Raw genomic sequence first — 14,153 nt, 5'->3', positions numbered from 1 at the left:
AGCAGGTGAAGGCAAATAGGTAGCACAGCAGGTATGTAAATAGGCTCGTGGGAGGAAAGGCATTGGATTTTATGCTCTTTAACTAAAAATAAAGACCTGATACTTAGCTTATCTTTGCTGAAATCCACACCGTGAGGGCCCTGACAACTGCCGACATCATCAATGATTCATTATTATCTCAGCATCATCTAGGCTACTTAATAGGATCTTCAGCCTCTTCATTTTTCATTGTTTCAGCTGATTCTTTGGCTTTAGAATGCATGCTTTTCCTTCTCTCTATGCATACTGAGGCCAGAACAATGTTTGTAGACTGTGTAGTAGAAGTGACATTCGGACATGTAGCCTGCCTTCTGGTGGCATCTTTTTGCTCTAGCTGTTTGGAGGAACACAGCAAATGTACAATGTGACTATGGATAGTGAGCTTACTAAGAACACATACATTCAAATGAATATTCTCCTTCAAAGTAGTCACCTTGAGAAGCAAAGCACTTATTCCTGGACCATCTTTGGTGCAATGGCTTTTTGGGAAAGCCAGTGATTATTTTCAGAGCTGACATCTCAGTCACCCATAGGAAAAAGTCCTTACATATATTCATTCCTTGTTTTCTACTCCTGTGCATTGTCCAACATCATGGCCTCCTTTATTCATCACACTTAGTACTAAATGACATTTGGCTTTTAAAGTCCATCCTCCATGCCGGGGACTCGATGTTGTTCAGGGATTCCAAAGAACATGCCTCAGGCTTCCAGAAAAGAGTTCCGTGAAATGTCCCAAGCACTGGCAGCCTCTTTGGGACAAGTGTTGTCTGGCTACTCAGCATGGCACACACAGAGATACTCTGAAAGCTGGGTATGCTAGTTTATAAGTGCATACACATTATTTTAAGGATACCTTTTTATTTAGTAGCAACTTAGAAAATTGTTAAAAGCAAATCACTCCATATTTCTCTTCCAATTAGTCTTCTCCATGGCAATACATTGGTGGAAAGGGAGGGGGAAGGGGGGGTTGGATTCTTTGTTACTCGGCTGGCTCACATTTGTTGTTTTCTCTGGGGAGAAGCAGCATTGGTTTTAAAGACATGTTTAGCCTTTTACTGTTGAAATAGCTAAGTATCAGTGGCGCTTGCACAGGCTAAATATTAGTGGAGCTACAGTTTGTACCCCATAAAATGAATTAGGTTTATATTATCATGCAGATCTTTTCCTGTAGTTGAAGTACTCATTAATTTTACTGCTAATGAGATGTTAGCAATTAAATACCTTTAATTAATGAAAATCAGACAAAAGCAAGGGCTGATCTCTGAGCCTTCATAAAAACAGGGGAAATGTTTGTAGATCTCATTGTGAATTTTGTCTGTAGAAGGACCACAAATCTGAGCTATTTTTTTCTGGTCCAGAGAAAGTCATTAAAAAATTTCACTTTTAGAAAATTAAACGAATAGGCATTTTGAGATGTTATAAAGATGATCTGAGATCGGGAAAAAAAAAAGTATCCATAACTGAGAGCCAGTCCTACATGTAATAGCAAATTTCATGGTTGAAGATGCAACAGGATTGAGTACAATTAATAGTTCTGTAGCCATTGTAGAGTTCTGGGTAGGCCCTGAACACATAATTAGATTATTAAAAATGGCCTGTCTTAGACTGGCTATTACTAAATTGAAATCCAATTATGGTTTTATGATTTTGCTGAAAAATATTTAGCTGTTGTGCTTGAGTCCTCCTAGAAGATCATTTCCTCTTTGCATCACCATTTGCACATGTCACAATACATTTTCCAAACAAATCTGACCTCAATTATCTCAGAATCAATCTTACATTAGATAAAATCTATTTTAATGAGTGTTTTTATGTCTAATATTATAATTGTGCCTCTCCGTACTTGAGGAATTAAAAGATGGCCATAGAAGTCTTTGCAAAATATCTTTTTAATGGGAGACATGGCATATTTTAGAAATAACTAAATTGTGCCATCTTAATACACAGAAAGGCATTATGCTCAAATATGTGCCTGAGTGTGCGGCAAGACAAACTTGGTTTAGTTTTCAGTAATTGGCAATGGAACTGTAATAAAGCAGTTGTTTGCGAAGAGACGGGCTCAGAAATTTCATGCACTCCTGCAGTGTGGATTTAAATGCTAAGTTAAATATTTATGAACCTGAGATTTTTATAATTGATCATTGTATGATTTATACACCGTAATTATAATTAGGTTGAAAGAGATTTTAAAAAGCCAGTTTCCTGGTAGCCAAGGCCATTAAATAACGCTAAGCTGCCAAAACAAAAATTAGGTGGGAACCCAGCCACCAAGTTCCAAGCGCCTGTCCCTCCATCTGATGTACAATGAGGCACTGCACCCTACCAGGCATCTCACCTGAAGCATCGACTCCTGTGTCACCTGCAACCATTTTTCATGTCTTTGTTTCAAACCTAGTTGAACATAAACAAGTAGAAAACTTCAGAGATCCAATGTATAACAAAAGGAAAAGGTGGAGGAGGTTGGAAAGGTTAATTAAAAATGTAATGATCCCATTTTCTGGGACAGCACTATTAATCATTGTGCAGCAGCAAGCATGTGACTTGCACACCACTTACAGGAGACATCCAATTTTTTAACGTTTGCACAGCAGAGGGTGCAGGCTGGCGACAGAATGTGCATTAAGGAAATGGAAGCTCTAATGGATAAGGCTAGCCTGTGACTTGTGGTTAACATGGGGAACTGTCTTCACCAGACCAAATAATTATTTCCAAACTTACAGGTATTGAAAATAATTCAGTTACCGTGAGCCCCAGAGAAAACTTGGGTATGGCTTGCAGCTTAATATAGTTGTATAAGGTATGAAAAAACAGAACTAGGAGGAATTTCATCATCATGTAATACAGTATGTCTGAAACAGTGTACGAATGACAAAATGGGTTCCAAACAGCCAACATGTGCTTTTTAAATGTAATTTTTAGCACCCTAGCTGGAAAATACCAAACTCTTGAAGGATCATTTACAGGGGTCACAACCTGTATGATCAAATTTGCCATAGGATCCATGTGGATATCAGAAGCCCAGACTGTCACTGTGAGCTTCCAGAAAAGTTTGCCTCCACCTGTGAAGATTTGGCATCTTTTACCCATTTTTTAATTTTCTGGAACAACACATTAGAGGGAGCCTATTAGAAGAAGAACGGTAGTTATATTAACATAGTAATTAATCAAGTCAGAAAGAAAGAGAGGAAACAAGTTGTGAATTCAATTCTGCAGCCTTAAAAAGAAAGGCAGAAAGATACCAGAAATCGGCAAGCATTTGCAAACAAATGTTCTTTTACTGTCTTGTGAATTTTTGCTTCGTAAATCATATCTCATGCAGGCCATGCAGATTTTACTATATTTACTGTTTTATTCCATCTCATAATCTATAGAAATGGATTTCTAGTTGCTTGCATCTGTGTTTCATTCTGAATCGTTTCAACTGGTTAGTTGGCCCTGGTGTTTGCCAATAACGGTGGCATTTTCTAAGTGTAAATAATCAGGGCTGCCGGCCACAGTGATAGCCTCTTACTTGGGACAGTGTGAGGATTGTATTTGGGATAAAGGCAGTTCCTTGCTCCAGAGGAGTTTAGAATATGAAAGCTTCTCCCATTATATAATTCATCCCTGACACTTCCACATCTCACGGTGTTGGAGGGACCTTTTATATTTGCTCTGCCTGCAAGTCAGGGCTGAAATCATTGGTCCATGTACTCCTTTGGAGTAGCAGACTGCTGAGAGGCCAGTGCCTTCAAGTGCATAGAGCCTCTGGCTGGGATTTTTACATTCTGTCCCTCATCACCATATTTTATTCTAAATATCTGACATTATACTTAGAAAAGGCAAATTATATTAGAACCATTAAATCAAAGAGCCTTAAGGCTTGAAGGGACCTTAGATATATCATCCCACAAATAGGGAAACTGACGTCCACGGGGGGAAAGCTGACGATACAAAGACGCTCAGATGATTGGACCACATTTAAAACCCAGATGCCCCTCACTTCTAATCCATGCCTCCTTCAGCAGCACCTGACCCTTTTCATCGCAGGTTTTGGGATCTCGCCCTCAAGTTGCCATGAATGTTATACCTCCCATGGCCAAGAACACAAGAAACAAGTCACCACCAGATGTGATCACAGCCAGAAAGGCTTAGAATGATGGTAAAGAAAGCAATACGTAACCGGCAAAGTAACAACGTGGCTGTATGGAATTCGAAATGAAAATCTGGTTAAATGGCATTCTCCGTAATACAGAGCCAAGGCTGGAGAGGAGCACATTAGCTGAGCACAACCCACTCGCATATGCACTCCCCCAAGAAAAAAGGATTTCTAGTAAACAGCGTTCATTCTGAGAATACTTCCCATTCAGACAGCATCCCAGACGTTCTACCAAGTTAAAGAATGAATAACAGCAGATGGAGGGAGAGATTAGAGGGGGAGGGGAGGGGGAAAAGCAACATTTTAATGCTGAGCTCTAAAATGAGCTGTGGAGAGGATGGCAGTTAGAGTTATGGTAAAGCTGTTCAGAAGCCTTCCCACGCAGGCGAGAAGGCGCTTGTGCCCAGACCGTAAAACACAGGCGGGCTCCTGATCCTCCGTGCGGTGTGCGAGCTGATGGAAGGCTGGCTTTGACTCCAAGGGTGTAAATCGAATCATTCTCCCCTCTCCTCCCGGTGCCCTCAAGTCATTGAGGTAGTATTTTCGTGCACTGGGGGATCCATTTAATAGATATAGAGGATCAATCTTCTTACCAGGTGAAAACTCGACCCTAATTTATATATCCTGTGATTTCAGCAGTGTTTATTTTGAACTTCATTGCAGTAGGATACGCAGCATCAGGGCCCCGGAGAGAGCTGGAGGTGGATTTGTGAGGGACTAAGTTAGCAGGCGAAAGGAGGGGAGGGGCCAAGAGTGATTTCCCATGTGCCGTGCGCAATTGCCCATGTGAAACTTTTTGAAAAGAGTAATAATAAGGTAGGCATGAATTTATTTTTTCCAATATTTTATTATGAACATTTTCGAACATACAGAAAAGTGGAAAAAATATGGTTAATGCATATACCCAGCACCTGTATTCCATATTCACATCTAAATGTGGTTGCTGTATGAGCGCCCATATATCCATCTTCTAAATTTTTAAAATTCATTTATCAATATACTGCCCCTAAATGCTTCAGCACACATATCACTAACCAGTGTTCAATATTTGTTTAGGCTATTTCTTTTCATGGTTTGTTCTTTTGTTGGTGGTGTTTGTTTTTTGAGACACAATCTCGCTCTTGTCACCCAGGTTGGAGTGCAGTGGTGTGGATCATGGCTCACTGCAGCATTGACCTTCTGGGCTCAAGTAATCCTCCCACCTCAGCCTCCTGAGTATCTAGGACTACAGGCACATGCCACCATGCCTGGGTGATTTTTAAATTTTTTTGTAGAGACAGTGCCTCCTTATATTGCTCAAGCTGGTCTCGATCTTCTGGTCTCAAGCAATCCTCCCACCTCAGCCTCCCAAAGTGCTGGGATTACAAGCATGAGCCACCATTCCTGGCTTTCCCCACCACCCCCTTTTTGAGATAATGTTTACATAGGCACAAACCTTAAGCATACTATTCTCTGAGTTTTGGCTCAAACTGTGCAACACAAGCCGTTCTCAAGGTAGAGAATATTACCATCACCCCCCCCAGAAAGTTACCTCTTATTCCTTGCTAGCCAATCCTCACCCCCATTCCCTGGAAGTAGCCAGTCTTTTAATTTTTTTAAAAATCATAAATTAGTTTTGCCTATTCTAGAACTACATATATAATCATACTGTGTGTACTTCTGTGTGTAGTCTTTTATTTTTTTTCACTCAACAGAGTGTTTTTGAGATTCATCCACACTATTTTGTGTATCAATAGTTCATCTCGTCTTATTTCCGAGTAGTAGTCCAGGTGGATAACTGTGGATAGACCACCGTTGGTTAAGCCGTTTTCCTATTAACGGATACATGGGCTGTCTCCAGTTTTTATTATTATCAATATGCTGGTATAATATTCTTGTCCAAGTCTTTTGTGGACGTATGTTCACAGTTCTCTTGGATGAAAACCTAAAAGTAGAATTTCTGGGTCATAGGGTAATTGTCTGTTTAGTTTCGTAAAAGCTACCCAGCGTTTTCTAAAGTGGTTGAACCATTTTCCATTCCCACCAACAATGTATGAGAATTCTAGAGACATCACATTTTTAAAATACCATTTGATGTCAAATTTTAACCATTGTGGTGAGTGTAGAATGTATCTCATTGTGGTTTTATTTTGCATTTCTCTGATGACTAATGATGTTGAACACATTTCAGATGCTACTTGGCCATTCATTTATCTTATTCTGTGAAGTGTCTGTTCAAAGATTTGGCCCATTTTTAATTGGGTTGTTTTCTTATATTGAGGTTTGGGCATTTTTAATATATTTTAGATACCAGTCCTTTGTCAGACGTATGTTTTGTGAATATTTTCTCCCAGTCTGTGGTTTGTCTATTCATTGTCTTAGCAGTGTCCTTTGTGATCAGAAGTGTTTAATTTTGATGAACTCTACCTTACCAATGTTTTATCTTTTATGGTTATTGCTTTCTGTGTTCCTGTCTCAGAAATGTTTGTCTATCTCCAGGATTATCTTATGTTTCTTCTAAAAGCTTTATGATTTTAGCTTTTATGTTTAAGCCTGTGATCCATATTACATTAGTTTTGTGTATGGTGTGAGGTAGGGATTGAGGTTTTTTGTTTGTATTTGGGTTTTTCTTTTTTAAAAATTATTATCCAATTATTCTAGTACCGTATGTTGAAAAGACTTTCTTCCCCCATTGGATTTCTTCAGTGTTGCTTTCAAAAAAATCAAATGACTGTAGGTGTATGGGATATTTATGAGTTCTATCTTCTTTTCCATTGTTCAATTTGTCTATGCCTATACCATACCACACTGTCTTGATAACTTAAGCTTTATAGTAAAACTTGAGAAGCGTTAGTGTGAATCCTTCAACTTTGTTTTCCTTGTTCCAATCGCTTTAGTTATTCTGTGTCCTTTTCCTTTCTATATAAGCTTTAGAATCTGTTTGACAATTTCAAAATGTATTATAATTTGGAGATAATTATCTATAGGCTTATTTATAAGCTTAAAAAATTGGCCTAGTGTATACCTTCTTTGTTATAATAATATTAGTTGCCTTTTTAAAGTTGTTAAAACTACATAAGCTATTAAGTTTTCATAACATTGAGCCTTAATAATCATAACAGTATTGAGTATTTTGATCCATGAACATGGTATATATTTCCATTTATCAAGCCTTCAATTTTTGTTAGCAGTGTTTTAGTTTTCAATGTAGAGGTCTTGTATGTCTTTTGTTACATTCATTTTAAGTGCTTTTATATTTTTTATTCATTGATCCTGCTGTAAATAAAATTACTTTTTAAAATTTCATTTTCTAATTTTTTGCAGCTAACATATGAAAGTGATGGCTATGTTAATTAGCTTGATTTAGTCATTCCATAACATTAAACATATATCAAAGCATTACATATATATGTAATTATTATTTACTAATTACAAATAAAATTTTAAAAAATGAAGCTTGTAGACTCAAAAAAATCCTAAATACTCTGACTTGATCATTACACATTTTATGCATTAATGAAAATCACATATGCCTTATAAATATGTACAAACACTATGTATCAATAAAATAGTATATCTTTTCAAAGTACAATTACTTTTTACATATTAACTTTGTATCATGTGACTTTGCTAAATTCATTTATTATTTCTAATAGTTGTTTTGTGGATTCTTTAGAGATGTATAGGACATCCAAAGCAACATTGACTATAAGCAGTAAGAAGGGGAATCCTTTGTTCTTGATCTTAGTATTTTACCATGAAATATGACTTTAGTTATAGGTTTTTCATAGCTGCTCTGTATCAGATTGAAGAGATTTTTTCCATTCTTAATTTGCTGAACTTTTTTCAGCAAATTATGGATGAGTATTGAAATTTATTGAATGCTTTTTCTTTATCTATTGAAATAATTGTACGGTTTTCCTACTGTATTCTGTTAGTGTGGTGAATTACATATATTTTTAAGTATTAAACTACCCTTGCATTATTGAGATAAACCCAAGTTGGTCATGATGCATTAGCCTTTTAACATATTGCTCAATACAGTTTACTAAATTTTGGGGAATATTGTTGCATCTGTATTTGTAAGCAATGTCAGTCTATTATTTTCTTCTTTTGTCTTTGTTCAGTTCTGATATTTGGGTAATGCTGACCTCAAATGTCAAGTTGGGAAAGGTTATAAAAATATTTTGTGTGAATGAGAATCTGAAACAAAAAGGAAGTCGCATGTTCACCTGTGAGCTAGAAATGAATTAATAGTTTTTTCTCCTTTGAATGTACCAGGTTGTGCATTCTAGAATTTGTCATGGGCTCTGAAATAATGTAAGGAGATGGTGCTGTGGCAAGAGTTATACATAGATGAAAATAGAATCAGTAGAAAGTGAGGCTAAGTCACACCCACTGCTACATGAAGTAAACTTTGAGCAATTGGTTTAGACATAAAATTATTCACCCTGTTCCAACTTTGTACAAAGCCTTTTTTTAAAAAAAAAAAAAATTGCTTTTCTGATAACATTAAGAGGAAAACCTTAATGGCATATGTAGTTTTAACAACTTTAAAAAGGTATTATTATAACAAAAAAGGCATACACTAGGTCAATTTTTTTTTTTCTTGAGACAGAGTCTCACTCTGTCGCCCAGGCTGAAGTGCAGTGATGCAGTCTCAGCTCACTGCAAGCTCTGCCTCCCAGGTTCACGCCATTCTCCGGCCTCAGCCTCCTGAGTAGCTGGGACTACAGGCACCGGCCACCATACCCAGCTAATGTTTTTATATTTTTAGTAGAAACGGGGTTTCACCGTGTTAGCCAGGATGGTCTCCGTCTCCTGACCTCGTGATCCACCTGCCTCGGCCTCCCAAAGTGCTGGGATTACAGGCGTGAGCCACCGCACCTGGCACACTAGGCCAATTTTTTTAAAGCCTATGTATAAGTTTGTAGACTCCTTACAGAGAAAAATTGATTTCCTAGATGTTACGTGTTGACTTTCATTATTTTTATTATGATGTTATTTGAAATTTATAAACATACAACTGTAAGCTCTTATTCTTGGCTTTTACACAACTATGAAAACAACACACATTAATACGAACAGACCTTTGAAAACAATGAAATGCAGGCTAATAACATTAATTTAGTGTAAGAGATAATATTATTTTGCTGAAACTAAATTGGTGCTTACAGTTTGAATGCAGTGCTCCGCTTCTCCATGGGTCCTTCTGAGTTTGGCAGGCCTGTATTACTGGGTGCCACGTATTGACACCATTCTTCAGGCATTTTTCTCCATTTGAACTGTTTGTTCTTATCTCACTGGCCACTTCCTGTAAGTATTCATCTAGCTCTGTGCCTCTGTTCTTTCCCTTTTAGCTAGAGATTATAAAGTGCCATTCAACATCAATACAAATGTAAGTGCAGGTAGTGAAATTGTGTACCAGTACCCAGCCTTAAAAGTCTGATCTAGAATATGGTCATCTTAATTTGTTTTAGATTATCATCAAAAATGCATAATTTAGAAATCTAGAGAACTGTTGACTTTCAATTATATAAATCACTGCCCTTGGGCTCAATAGCAAAATATTAGAAGTCTCAAAAGAGGAGAAGGCTAGAAGTGTCACCAAGGCCCAGAGGCCCTTGTGGCCCTGTCAGGGCACATGGTGAATATTTCACTCCTGAGTCCTGGGAAGCCTGAGTGTAGAAATAGAGGAGCCAGAGAGGAGCAGACATAGAAAGAGCGAGATGGAGAAACAGTACTAGGTGTGCTTGTTAAAGCCAGGATGGATGTGCAGCTGCCAGCTTCCTGTACTCCACACCCAAGAAGGGCTCCTGTCTTGCTCATTGCCTTCTACAGCAAAATTCTTTTTTCTTTTATTATTATTATTGTTATTTTTTTATTATACTTCAAGCTCCAGGGTACACGTGCACAACGTGCAGGTTTGTTACATATGTATACATGTGCCATGTTGGTGTGCTGCACCCATTAACTCGTCATTTACATTAGGTATATCTCCTAATGCTATCCCTCCCCCCTCCTCCCACCCCACGACAGGCCCCGGTGTGTGATGTTTCCCTTCCTGTGTCCAAGTGTTCTCATTGTTCAATTCCCACCTATGAGTGAGAACATGCAGTGTTTGGTTTCTTGTCCTTCTGATAGTTTGCCGAGAATGATGGTTTCCAGCTTCATCTATGTGCCTACAAAGGACACGAACTCATCCTTTTTTATGGCTGCATAGTATTCCATGGTATTATATGTGCCACATTTTCTTAATCCAGTCAATAATCATTGATGGACATTCAGGTTGGTTCCAATCTTTGCTATTGTGGAATAGTGCCACAACAAACATACATGTGCATGTGTTTTATAGCTAGCATGGATTCATAATCCTTTGGTATATACCCAGTATGGGGAATGGCTGGGTCAAATGGTAAAATTTCTAGTTCTAGATCCTTAAGGGGAAAACCGCCACATGTGTCCTTCCACAATGGTTGAACTAGTTACAGTCCCACCAACAGTGTAAAAGTGTCCCCTATTTCTCCACATCCTCTCCAGCACCTCTTGTTTCCCGACTTTTAATGATCCGCCATCTAAAACGGTTGAGAATGATCTCTCATTGTGGTTTTGATTTGCATTTCATTTGATGGCCAGTGGATGATGAGCATTTTTCTATGTGTCTGTGTGGCTGCATAAATGTCTTCTTTTGAGAACTGTTTGTTCATATCTTTTGCCCACTTTTTGATAGGGTTGTTTGGTTTTTTCTTGTAAGTTGTTTGAGTTCTTTGTGGTTCCGGATAATTAGCCCTTTGTAGATAAGTAAGATTGGCAAAAATTTTTCACATTCTGTAAGGTTGCCTGTTCCCACTCTGATGTAGTTTCTTTTGCGGTGCAGAGCTCTTTTAGTTTAATTAGTCCCCATTTGTCAATTTTTTGGCTTTTGTTGCATTGCTTTTGGTGATTTAAACATGAAGGTCCTTGCCCATGCCCTATGTCCTGAATGGTATTGCCCTAGGTTTTCTTCTAGGGTTTTTATTGGGTTTAGGTCTAACATTTAAGTCTTTAATCCATCTTGAATTAATTTTTGTGTCCAGGTGTAAGGAAGGGATCCAGTTTCAGCTTTCCACGTATGGCTAGCCAGTTTTCCCAGCACCATTTACTAAATAGAGAATCCTTTTCCCATTTACAGATGTTTGTAGATGTGTGGTATTATTTCTGAGGGCTCTGTTCTGTTCCATTGGTCTATATCTCTCTACAGCAAGTTTCTTGGACTCTGATGTCACGGGAAGACACATGAACCTGGAGCACAATAAAATATGACTCATGGTGCCAGGGTATAATGGTATGATTTCAGATATTTACATACGGGTTTTCTGAAAGCAAGACGCATCTTCAGTAGAACAGGGAGAGTTGTTCTTTTCCTAAAATGTTGGACTTGCTTTGTGTGCCCTTTGTTATTTATGTACAATTTTTAAAATTGTAGCAAGAACATTTTGCATGCAATCTACCCTCTTAACAGAGTTTTCAGTGTACAATACAATATTGATAATAATTGGCACAGTGTTGTAGAGCATGTCTCTAGAACTTATTCATCTTGCATGACTGAAACTTTATTCCCTTTGAAGAGCAGCTCCCCATTTTCTTTTCATTTTCTTCTCCAGCCCCTGGCAACCATCATTCCACTCTCTGCTTCTATGAGTTTGACTATTTTAGATGCCTCCTATGCGTGGAATCAGGCAGTATTTGTCCTTCTGTGACTGGTTTATTTTACTTAGCTTAATGTCCTCAAGGTTTATCCATGTTGTCACGCATTGCAGGATATCCTTCTTTTTCTAAGGCTGAATAATATACCGTGTGCCCTTTAGACAGGCAGCAAATACACTGCCCTATCTTTCAGTCCCACCTAACACAACTATTCCTTGTCTCTTGTCAATTTTTTAGCCTTTTGTCTTTCCTAAATGCCTTCCTGGCCCCTATCAACTGGAGGCATAAAAACAGAATGAAAGGCAGTCATAGAATCCATGGAAGGGCTGAGGCCTGAGGAGGAACTTGCTTGGGCCTCTCATCCCACAGCAGCGCAGTGCTGGTCCAACAGCTCCCTGCTCGCTCCAGAGAATCACTACTACACCTCATCATCAGTACTCTATGGACCACCTTACCACATTGTTTCTGGAAGGTTTTTCCATCACTTCCCTCTCCCTGCAGAAACATCCTTCTAATGGGGACGGGGCTGACTTCCTGTTGTCCATTCATCCTTTAACCTCCCTGTTGGGCTTGGCCTTGGCCTTGGCCTGCCTGCCTGCCCAGCACCGAATGGGCCCTGCCTCCACCATGCTTTTGCTGCAGACAGCAGAGGACAGGCAGTGTGGACAGCACAGGGCAGGCAGTGTAGACAGCATTGGCTTCTCTGGTGGTGTGAGTGCATAGGTTGTGAGTTTCCTGGAGCCCATTGAAATTCTATTCAAAATACAAGCTGAATTTTTCTAATCTAGAACCTTAGTACTCACAGAGCCCACGTGCTGTCTATGGTAAGTTAAGTGGTAATTGAGAGGTTTGCCAATTTTTATGTGATTTATGCTGGTTTTCTTTCAACATCCTGCGAACTAAAACTTAAATACAGCTTCGTTGTGGTTGCTTCTTCCTGTTTAGAGAATCTGGCATAATATTTTGTCTTCTGGGCTCAAATAACCATGTAATTACTCTGTAATCATATAGTAATTAGCCTGGACTATATGCATTTATTACATAATTATATTCTTGGAGGATTGTATGGCAATTATACTTGCATTCAGCATATCATGAACAAGTATATAATTTGTTGTTTTTTTCTTTTATCCTCATTTCAGTTTACTAACCCAAGGGCTGGAAGCTTATTCTCCTGTTGCCTCGTATGTACATTGCCAGGCAGGTGCCTGTGTTTTGGCCTCACCTAGCACCTCATAATTCTACATCTGTGGGAATATTAGGGGCTTTTGTGCTGCTGTAGACTCCTGGTATTTGTACTCCTAGCTTTCTCTTGTCATGAAGTCATTAAGTTATTAGCTTCAAAACTCATTAAGTTCTAGAGCCACTGGCAATGCCAGATAAATGGCAAGATCTCAATTAAAACAGAGTAGGTGAGAACACAGAGCCGAGCACTGTGACCATGCCTGTCTTTCTCTGCATTTGCAGTGGAGCACATTCCCAAAGGGAACAACTGCCTGGATGCAGCCAAGGCCTGCAACCTCGACGACACTTGCAAGAAGTACAGATCAGCGTACATCACCCCGTGCACCACCAGCGTGTCCAACGATGTCTGCAACCGCCGCAAGTGCCACAAGGCCCTCCGGCAGTTCTTTGACAAGGTCCCGGCCAAGCACAGCTATGGAATGCTCTTCTGCTCCTGCCGGGACATCGCCTGCACAGAGCGGAGGCGACAGACCATCGTGCCTGTGTGCTCCTATGAAGAGAGGGAGAAGCCCAACTGTTTGAATTTGCAGGACTCCTGCAAGACGAATTACATCTGCAGGTAAGCGGGCAGCCGGTGATTAATGAGGTGACAGGGAAAGTCTTGGTGGCTGCATTGGCTGCTAAACTCCCTTTTCTGTGCTTCTACCAAGGCAGAGGAGGGAGGGGAACCCAGTTCATTTGAAGGAATTGGCAAAACTCTGACCTCTGTGTCTGCCACGGAGTTCTTCAGAAGCTGTTCCGGCCTCTGTGCTGGCGAAAGTGCCCTTCCTTAACCCGGGAATGCTTTGAGGGATGCCAGAATGAGGTAAAATGCCACTGCCTTGCCTGGATACCTCTCAGTGAGAGGGTCACCTGGGGTGCAGTGACCTCAAGGCACACACCTGCTCCTCAAGTCCTGAGGGCTGCCAGGGATTAAGTAAAGGGGAGCTGGCTGGAGCTTTGGAGGCTCTTAAGCTTCAGGGGCAGAAACCTGGAAGAGACCAATGAGCGGGATTGAGCAGTGTCCAGCCTTGGGGAGAACTTTCAATGCCTGGGTCTGTTCTGGACTGTTCTGTGGCTGTGAAGA

At 39.6% G+C, this 14,153-nt stretch overlaps 1 protein-coding gene across 6 annotated transcripts in view; it reads left to right on the top strand.

The window, feature by feature from the left end:
* The window catches only part of GFRA1 (GDNF family receptor alpha 1), a 224,342-nt gene that overhangs the window by 143,240 nt on the left and 66,949 nt on the right, over positions 1–14,153 (top strand). For all 6 annotated transcript variants that reach the window (XM_017871242.1, XM_017871244.1, XM_017871239.1 and 3 more), the window contains one exon: positions 13,310–13,646. In XM_017871242.1, the coding sequence (XP_017726731.1) occupies positions 13,310–13,646 (337 nt within the window). The remainder of the gene's footprint in view (positions 1–13,309; positions 13,647–14,153) is intronic.

This window comes from Rhinopithecus bieti, unplaced genomic scaffold, assembly GCF_001698545.2.
Source record: "Rhinopithecus bieti isolate Rb0 unplaced genomic scaffold, ASM169854v2 scaffold_5982, whole genome shotgun sequence".
Classification (NCBI taxonomy): domain Eukaryota; kingdom Metazoa; phylum Chordata; class Mammalia; order Primates; family Cercopithecidae; genus Rhinopithecus; species Rhinopithecus bieti.
The sequence above is the reverse complement of the archived record's forward strand: the minus strand, read 5'-3'. Positions and strand labels throughout refer to the sequence as shown.